This window comes from Arachis duranensis, chromosome 2, assembly GCF_000817695.3.
Source record: "Arachis duranensis cultivar V14167 chromosome 2, aradu.V14167.gnm2.J7QH, whole genome shotgun sequence".
NCBI lineage: Eukaryota > Viridiplantae > Streptophyta > Magnoliopsida > Fabales > Fabaceae > Arachis > Arachis duranensis.
Window position 1 is genome coordinate 60,997,882 of NC_029773.3, and position 9,914 is coordinate 61,007,795.

The 9,914-nt window shown below is 44.8% G+C and overlaps 1 protein-coding gene across 1 annotated transcript; it reads right to left on the minus strand.

The window, feature by feature from the left end:
* Positions 1 to 438: 438 nt before the first annotated feature.
* Positions 439 to 1,632, minus strand: LOC107474504 (uncharacterized). Its single transcript, XM_016094136.1, has one exon. The coding sequence runs from the start codon at positions 1,630 to 1,632 to the stop codon at positions 439 to 441; it is 1,194 nt and encodes a 397-aa protein (XP_015949622.1).
* Positions 1,633 to 9,914: the final 8,282 nt, after the last annotated feature.

A 9,914-nucleotide genomic window follows, 5' to 3' on the forward strand; every position in this document is an offset into this window, starting at 1 on the left:
GTTTGGCTCAAAGCTCCTCCTTAGCACTCTGGCATTATTGCGAAGTGCTATTCTTTGCTTCAACGCTATTTCCGATAAGTGTGCCATTTCCCTTGTTTCATCTACCAGGTTTTTTTCCACGGCCTCCTCTACTTCACCCAAAAGTAGCCGTGGACTTGGCTCCCCGATCTCTACTGGGATCACTACATCCACCCCGTAGGTAAGCCGGAAAGGAGTTTCCCGAGTGGAGGATTGTGGTGTTGTTTTATACGACCATAGGACCGATGCTAGTTTGTCTGTCCACGCTTCCTTCTTCTGGTCAAGTCACTTTTTCAGGCCCTGGATGATGACTTTGTTTGCGGCTTCGACTTGGCCGTTGGTCTGGGGGTGTTCTACCGATGAAAACCTCTATTTTATCCCTAGGCCTGCGAGGAACTCCCTAAATTTCTTGTCCACAAACTATGTCCTGTTGTCCGATATCACGGACTTCGGGATTCCGAACCTGAAAATTACATGTCTCCATATAAACTTACGGCAGTTAGCTGATGAAATACTAGCCAGTGGCTCTGCTTTAACCCACTTTGTGTAGTAATCAATGGCTATGATCAGGTATTTGACCTGTCCAGGGCCAACCAGGAACGGTCCTAGAAGGTCGATCCCCCACTGGCTAAAAGGTTGGGAGGCCATTAGTAGACTATGCTCAGATGCCGGGGCCTTATGAAAGTTAGCATTTTCCTGGCACTTCTTGCATCTTCTGATGAATTCTTGGGAATCTGTCATCATCGAGGGCCAAAAGTAACCTGCTCTCACGAGTTTCTGGGCCAAAGCCTTTCCCTCGATATGATGACTGCAACAACCCTCATGGACTTCCCTAAGGACGTAGTCCATCTGATCGGGTTGTAGGCACTTCAATAGGGGTTGATTTAGTCCTTTTTTAAATAGTTTACCTTGCACTATTACATACTTGGCCGCCTCCCTTCTCAACGTCTTCACCGCCTTGTGGTCGTCAAGGAGCTTGCCGCTTTTTAAGAAGTCAATAATTGGGTTGATCCATGAGGGATCGATGTCTGCTCGGGATGCGCATAGGGCGACGGTTGGCTCTTTCACTATGGCCTGAATCAAGGAACGGTTTCCCGTTCCAGGCTTTGTACTGGGCAGTTTGGATAGGATGTCAGCTCGTGTGTTCCTTTCCCTTGGGACATGCTGTACCATGACCTCTTCGAAGTCCTTGCTCAAGCCCTTAACCTTTTCCAGGTATTTTTGTAGTAAAGGGTCCTTGGCTTGATACATTTCGTTGATTTGGGAGGTGACGACCTGAGAGTCGCTGTTCACCTCTACTGTTGTCACCCCCACTTCCTTTGACAATGGCAGGCCGCTGATAAGGGCCTTGTATTCTACTTGGTTGTTGGAGACTGGGAACTCAAACTTGGTGGATTGTTTGTATACTATCTCTGTTGGGCTCTCTTGGATTATCCCTCCACCTCCAGACATTTGGTTGGAGGCTCCGTCAACGTGGAGCTTCCACCGTGTGCCCGGGGTTTCGTGAGGATTTCCTGTGACCTCCACGAGGAAGTCAGCCATGGCCTGGGCTTTGATTACATGTCTGGGCTCATATTGTAGGTCGCATTGAGATAGCTCAATTGCCCAGGTCATCATCCGTCTCACCAAGTCGGGTTTTTGCGAGACCTGACGTATCGCTTGATCCGTTCTGACGACAACGTGATGACCTTGGAAGTATTATCGTAGCCTTTTGGATGAGGTTAATAGTGCATATGCTAATTTTTCCAACTTGTTGTATCTCAGCTCCGCCCCTTGTAGTGCTTTGCTAACAAAATATACTGGCTATTGGGTCTTTCCATCTTCCCGTATCAAAACGACTGCCAAGGCTTCATCGGTTATGGTAGGTACAGATACAATATCTCAGAGTCCTTGGGTTTACCGAGAATTGGGGGTGCTGACAGTATTCTTTTGAAATGGTGGAATGCCTCTTTGCATGCTGGGGTCCATTCAAACGCTATTCCTTTTTTTCATCAAGTTGAAGAATGGGATGGCTTTAGCTGCCGACGTGCCGAGGAAGCAGGATAGGATAGTAAGCCTTCTAGCTAGCCTCTGTACATCCTTGATGCATCCTGGGCTCTTCATTTACAGAATTGCTTTGCACTTCTCAGGGTTGGCCTCCACTCCTCTCTGAGTTATCATGAATCCCAGGAACTTTCTGGCCTCCATGGCAAAGACACACTTGAGAGGGTTAAGCCTCATGTTGTGTCGACGAAGGGACGGGAACACAGTCTCTAGGTCACCGATGAGGTCTGCCGATTGGGTGGTCTTCGCCAGGATGTCGTCTACGTACTCTTCTACCGTCTTGTCGATAAGATTGTTAAAAACCTTATTCCCCAGCCTTTGATAAGTAGCTCCTACGATTTTTAGCCCAAATGGCATCACCTTATAGTAGTATGTGCCCCCTGGCGTTATGAACGCCATTTTCTCCTCGTCTGGCTGGTGTATCGGTATCTGGTTGTAACCAGAGTATGCATCCATGAAACTCAGAAACCGATACCCTGCTGCCGCGTCCACTAGAGCATTAATGTTAAGGAGGGGGAAGGAATCTTTAGTGCATGCCTTGTAGAGGTCAGAGTAGTCTACACACATCCTCCACTTCCCATTGGCCTTCTTAACCAGGACTACATTTGACAGCCAGGTCGAGTAGTCGAGTTCTCAGATGAACCCTGCTTCTAGCAAGCTAGCCGCTTGCCTGGCCACCTCGTCAGCTCTCTCTTGGGACATCTTTCTTCTTCTTTGTGCTATGGGCTTGGCCTCTGCCTTCGCAGCCAGGTGGTGTGACATGAACTGGGGGTCAATCCCCGGCATGTCGGCTGGGGTCCAGGCGAACAGATCGCCGTTTGCTCGAATCATCTCCACCAATGGCTCTTTCAGGTTGTGGGGGAGGTTTCTGTTCACAAAGGTGAACTTGTCTTCCGAGTCGCCGACCCTGAACTTCTCGAGGTATCCTTCAGGCTCTGGTCTCGGCTTGTCGTCGACCCTAGCATCGAAATCAGCTAGGAAAACTCGGGACACTTCCTTTGACTTCTTCCTTAGGAAGAGGCTGGAATTGTCTCACGCGACCGCCGTTTCTAGATCTCCCCTGATGGATCCCATCGACCCATCATTAGCCACAAACTTCATCATCAGTAGCTTGGTTATTATCGCTCCAAACTCGTTGTTTGTTTTCCTTCCCAAGATAAGGTTGTAGGCCGTGGAGTCCCTTAGAACAACGAACTCCGCCATTAACGACCTCTTTCCTTGACCTCTTCCTATGGAGACCAATAGGGAGACTGTTCCATCAGGCTTGATAAAGTTATCCCCCAAGTCAACCACCCCGTGCTGGTGGGTTTTCAGGTCAGCTTCTCGTAGGCCTAGAGCGTCAAACACATTTTGGAACATGATGTTCGAGTCGGCTCCGGTGTCAACGAGGATTCACCTGACCAAACCAGTTCTTACTCTTTCTGTGATTACCATGGGAGGGTTCTCCGGTACGTCGTGGAACCATTGGTCCTCTGGTTCGAATGATAATGTTGGGACTCTCCTGGAGGAAGGCGCAGGACTAGATGATGATACAGCCAAGATTTTGGCGTCTTTCTTGTATGCCAACTTCGACCTTGGTGCAGTGTCTCTCCCGACTACGACGTTCACGATGGTGAGGCCGCGTTCACTGTCCTCTTCGGGCTCTTGCCTCGGTTTCACGGCGCGGCTCCTGTCGTTGCCAGATCAGTTACGATATCTCCTCCTGGGTTCTCTAATGAGGTGGGAGAACTCCACTAGCTTACCTTCCTGGATCACCTGCTCTAGAGCATCCTTCAGGTCAAAACAATCTTTGGTTTTATGGCTGAAGCCCTTGTGATTGTCACAGTAGAGGTTCTTGTTCTCTCTAGTTCTATCCTTGAGTTGGCGAGGCTTCGACAAGATGCCTTTGTTGGCTATCTGCTGGTACACCTCGACGATCGGGGCCACCAGGGCCGTATAGTTAGTGAACTTCCGTACTCGGGGGAACGGCTTGAAGGTTTTAGCTGGCCCTCCATCCTTGGAGTGTTCCTTAGGCTTTTCCCTGTTACCGGGCTGACGAGCAGGGTGAAAGACGGGCTGCCGCTTGTTGGCTGCCACGACTTGGCTAACCTCCTCGTCGTTGATGTACTCTCTAGCCACATTTTGGATTTCTTGCATTGTCCACACGGGCTTGGTGGTTAGGTGTTTACTGAAGTCCTCGTTCAACAGCCCGTTTGTCAAACACAAGCTGGCCACCGAGTCGATCAGGCCGTCAATCTCCAGGCATTCATTATTGAACCTGTCCAGATACTTCCTAGTCGTTTCCTGCTTCTTTGCACACCCCCAGCAAGTTGATTGGGTGCTTTTATTTGGAAACGTGCGTGGTAAACTGAGCCAAAAAAGTGTGGGTTATGTCCGAAAAAGTCTTCACGGAGCCTTGAGGGAGGGCGTTAAACCAGAGGATTGCCGGTCCCACCAAGGTCATAGGGAAAGCGCGACATCTCACCTTATCGCCCACAACTTCTAGGTTCATCCTAGCCTCAAAGGCTGTTAGGTGTTCTTGGGGGTCTTGGGTCCTGTCGTACCTCATGTCTGTTGGCTTATCGAAATGTTTCGGTAGCCGGACCTCGAGGATGGAGTGGCGGAAAGGGGTTGCCCCCATGATTATGGGTTGTCGCCACCTCCTTAGTTTCTCTCTGCTATCTTCTCAGTTTTCCTCCTCTGTATGTCTCATTGGGTGTCGAGCATAGATTATGGGGTCTTGTCGCCTCCTCGGCACTTCCCTGCTCTCCCCCTGGCCCTCTGACTAGGGTGTCGGTGTGCATCTAGAGTGGTCTCTTTGGGGCTTCCTCCCCTGGTTTCCCCTCCTTTGAAGAGACCGGGAATGAGGTTGACTCAAAGCGGGCTAGTAGTGCTCTTTGTTTGCTAACTCCCTTTCTAAGTTTTGCAGCCTGTGGCACAGCTCCTGCATTATTCTTGTGCTGTCACTCCCCGTTCCTCCAAAGGGATACCTTTTTTGAGAGCGGGAGGGAAGCTCATCTCGCCGGGGAGGGGATCTTGTGCACTCGGGGGAGGAAGCCAAGGAGGCTACCTTACTGGTTTGGTGAACCAAGTCCTCTTCACATGGCTCACCTCCATCGTCTCCTTCCACTGGTCCCAACGGAAAATCTATTCAGGCCAGTCCCCACAGATGGCGCCAATGTTGGCTGATCGGGTGCCGAACAGGTCGGGTTGGTAAGGTGAGCGAGATGGAGGAAATCTGGATCTTGCTGTTGGTGAGTGAGCGGATCTCCTGGGCCAATTTTGGAGGGTGAAGAGTTTGAGTCTTCCGACCTCCCGAGCTGTCATGGTGTAAAGGGAGAGCCACCTGCAAAAAGGACTCCGATGCCCAAGTCAGAATCCGCACAGATGGCAGTAAAGTGAGAGTGTAGTGACGTACCGTAGGGGAGGTGTAGGGCCCTCCCCTTATGTACTTTGTGTCTAGGGTGGGTTCCACAGGAGAGACCTGCCTTTCAGGAAGTTTCCTCTCCTAGCTCTCATATGGCTAGTTGGAAGAGGGGAGGTGTCCGGGTATTCCCCGCGGTTTGGGCGTCATACGCTCGTCAGGTCAGCCGCTCGGGCCGGGCCAGAACAATTCTTGATATGAATAAGGAGATGATGGCTCTTGATATAAATAAGAAGGAGATGATGGTTCTTGATAAGAGTAAAAAGAGGATGGTTCTTGGTATGAATAGATAGATGATGGCTCTTGATATGGGTAGAAAGATGATGGTTCTTGATATAGATAGAGAGGTGGTGGTTCTTGGTATGAATATAGAGATGGTGGTTCTTGGTAGTTGGAACATGGAGTACTGAAGTTTCTTTGGTTTTGACTTTGCCAACCAAAATTTGGGTAGTTCCTCCATCCACAATAATAATAATCACTCCTTGGGTGTGAGTAGAAACCCATGTAATCTCTCTCAATTATTTTTCCTTAGCACAAAGCACCAAACAGAATTAAACGCACTATGTGGTAAACAGGCAAGTAAAGAAGAAAGAATATAAATATAAATAAAAATAATTAAAAATAAAAAAATAAATTATAAAAGAAAACAAAAATAAAAGAAAAATAAAATAAAAAATAAACTAAATAAAAAAAATAAAACAACTAATAAGCAAAAAGGAGTATAAAATTCAAACTTAATAAGTAAAATAACTAGGAAGAATAAAACAACTTAGGTGACACTAAACTTAATTTCAGAAATTAAGAGAAAAAAATTTATAGAAAATAAATCAATGTTTTATTCGAAAAATTTAAAGAAATAAGTTAAATGAAATTAAAGCAAAAACGCCTAGACTAAGAAACCAAACAACCAGTAGTTGTCAATCACAATCAATCCCCGGCAACGGCACCAAAAACTTGGTGCATAATTTATAACCCACAAACTAACCGGCAAGTGCACCGGGTTGTACCAAGTAATACCTCAGGTGAGTGAGGGTCGATCCCACGAGGATTGATAGACTAAGCAATAATGATTGCGTGATTTACTTAGTTAGACAATCAGAAAATGGTGTTTTGAGATTTCAAAGGCATTAACAGTAAATTCAGAATATCAGAGAGCAAGTAGTAAACGGGTTGGGAAATATATGAGTAAAACAGTTAAGGTTTCAGAGATATTTATTTTTCGAATTAACTTTTCTTACCAACTATTTTAATCATGGCAAACTATATGTGACTAAACCCTAATTTCTTAGACCTTTTTAGTCTCCTCTAACCTTCATCAACCGCCAATTCCTTGGTCACTTGATTCCGATTAGAGGGTTAAGTTCAAAACTAGTTTATGTGCCACAAAAATCCTAATTATCCAAATAAAAGAGGATTATATGTCACGTATCCCGTTAAGTCCAGATAATTAGAAATTTAGGAGAAATTGTTTTCAAGCTATTTTCAAGCAAAGAGCTTTTCCAAGTTTTACAAGAACTCAATTAGAACAAGGGTCATACTTCCATTCCACCCAGATTCATAAGATAAAGAACGAAAACAATTCTTCAAATTGAAATCAATACATGAATTAAAATAGAACAGTAATAGTATTAATCCATAGAATAAACAGAGCTCTTAACCTTAACAGTGGAAGTTTAGTTGCTCATGGTTCAGAGAAAAAACAAGGATTCTGTGAAACTGTAAAGTGCGGAATGAGGTAAGAGAGAAGAGATTCGCCCAAAGGGCTGATTATTTTTCCTTTTATATCTAATCCTAATTAATGTAAAATATATTTTTTTCAAAATTAAAAAATATCTTTTCCTATTTGTAAATAAAATAAAGGCTTTAATCAAAACCTAAATAAATCTCGTACAAAGCTTTGTAGACATGGGACCACTTGAAATCAGATGAACTGGCGCCTAAGTTAGGAAATTCCAAGTTAGGCGCCATTATGGCAATGCTTCTAGGGAGTTGTTGTGGTTGAACTGGTGCCTAACTTCCAGAATGTGAAGTTAGGCACCACCCAGACAAACTATAACATGGAATTTGAGGTTGAACTGGCACCTAACTTCAGGAACTTAAAGTTAGGCGCCACCCAGGCAGCTTGCATACAGAACTTGTTTTTCTTCTGGTGCCTAACTTGGGATTCACCAAGTTAGGCGCCACCTTGCCAGTATGATTTTGAAGAAAGTGTAGACAATTATATATCGTTGGAAAGCTCTGGAAGTTAGCTTTCCAATGTCACTTGAATCACGTCAATTGAATCTCTATAGCTCACGTTATTCCTGTGGAGTGCAAGGAGGTCAGGGTTGATAGCATCATTCACTTTCTTCTCTTCTTCTACAGAAACTCCATCAAATCCATCTGAATCCTACCTGAAATAAACAAAATTGCACACGACTCAAAGTAGCATTGGTGGACAAAATTGTGATCATCAACAATGGATCCAAAGACTTGGTGCTCTCAAACATAAATCACATTTTGTCACAACTCCGCACAACTAACCAGCAAGTGTACTGGGTCGTCCAAGTAATACCTTACGTGAGTAAGGGTCGATCCCACAGAGATTGTTGGTATGAAGCAAGCTATGGTCACTTTGTAAATCCCAGAAGGCGGATTCAACTGTATTAAGAAATTATAGTATACGCGAAGGAATAAAATAGTAAATAGTTACTCATATAACTCAATAGTGGAAATTTCAGATAGGTGCATGGAGATGCTGTGTTCCTTTTGAATCTCTGCTTTCCTACTGCTTTTATCCAATCTTTGTCACTCCTTTCTATGGCAAGCTGTATGTAGGGCATCACTGTTGTCAATGGCTACATCCCATCCTCTCAGTGAAAATGGTCCAAATGCTCTGTCACAGCACGGCTAATCATCTGTCGGTTCTCAATCATGTTGGAATAGAATCCCTTGATTCTTTTGTGTTTGTCATCACGCCCAACAATCGTGAGTTTGAAGCTCGTTACAGTCATTCAATTCTGGAATCCTACTTGGAATACCACATACAAGGTTAGACTTTTCGGATTCCCATGAATGCCACCATCAATTCTAGGTTATACCACGAAGATTCTGATTAAGGAATCCAAGAGATATGCGCCTGGTCTAAGGTACAATGGAAGTGGTTGTCAGTCACGTGTTCATAGGTGAGAATGATGAGGAGTGTCACGGATCATCACATTCATCATGTTGAAGTGCAACGAATATCTTAGAATAAGAATAAGTCGAATTGAATAGAAAATAGTAGTACTTGCATGAAAACTTGAGGTACAACAGAGCTCTACACCCTTAATCTATGGTGTGTAGAAACTCCACCGTTGAAAATACATAAGTGATGAAGGTCCAGGCATGGCCGAGAGGCCAGCCGCCAAAATGTGATCACATGATCAAAAATACAATCCAGGATGAAAATATAATAGTAAAACGTCCTATTTATACTAGACTAGCTACTAGGGTTTACAGAAGTAAGTAATTGATGCAAAAATCCACTTCCAGGGTCCACTTGGTGTGTGCTTGGGCTGAGCTTGATCTATACACGAGCTGAGGCTTTTCTTGGAGTTGAACGCTGGTGCACGAAATTGTGATCATCAATGGCGCCATCAACATGGTACGCTCAATTGCAATCTCAACTATTTATCACAACTTCGCACAACTAACCAGCAAGTGTACTGGGTCATCCAAGTAATAAACCTTACGCGAGTAAGGGTCGATCCCACGGAGATTGTTGGTATGAAGCAAGCTATGGTCACCTTGTAAATCTCAGTCAGGCAGACTCAAATGGTTATGGATGATGAATAAAACATAAAGATAAAGATAGAGATACTTATGTAATTCATTGGTAAGAATTTCAGATAAGCGTATGGAGATGCTTTGTCCCTTCCGTCTCTCTGCTTTCCTACTGTATTCATTCAATCCTTCTTACTCCTTTCCATGGCAAGCTGTATGTAGGGTTTCACCGTTGTCAGTGGCTACCTCCCATCCTCTCAGTGAAAATGTTCAATGCACCATGTCACGGCACGGCTAATCATCTGTCGGTTCTCAATCAGGTTGGAGTAGAATCCATTGATTCTTTTGCGTCTGTCACTAACGCCTAGCCTTCAGGAGTTTGAAGCTCGTCACAGTCATTCAATCATTGAATCCTACTCAGAATACCACAGACAAGGTTTAGACCTTCTAGATTCTCTTGAATGCCGCCATCAGTTCTAGCTTATACCACGAAGATTCCGATCAAGGGATCCAAGAGATATCCACTCAATCTAAGGTAGAACGGAGGTGGTTGTCAGGCACACGTTCATAGGTGAGAATGATGATGAGTGTCACGGATCATCACATTCATCAAAGTGTTGTGCAACATATATCTTGGAATAAAAATAAAAGAGAATTGAATAGAAAGTAATAGTAATTGTATTGAAACTTGAGGTACAGCAGAGCT

What these genes read in the sequence shown, in the direction of transcription:
- LOC107474504 (XM_016094136.1), bottom strand. Translation starts at nt 1,632, where the DNA reads ATGACCTGGGCAATTGAGCTATCTCAATGCGACCTACAATATGAGCCC.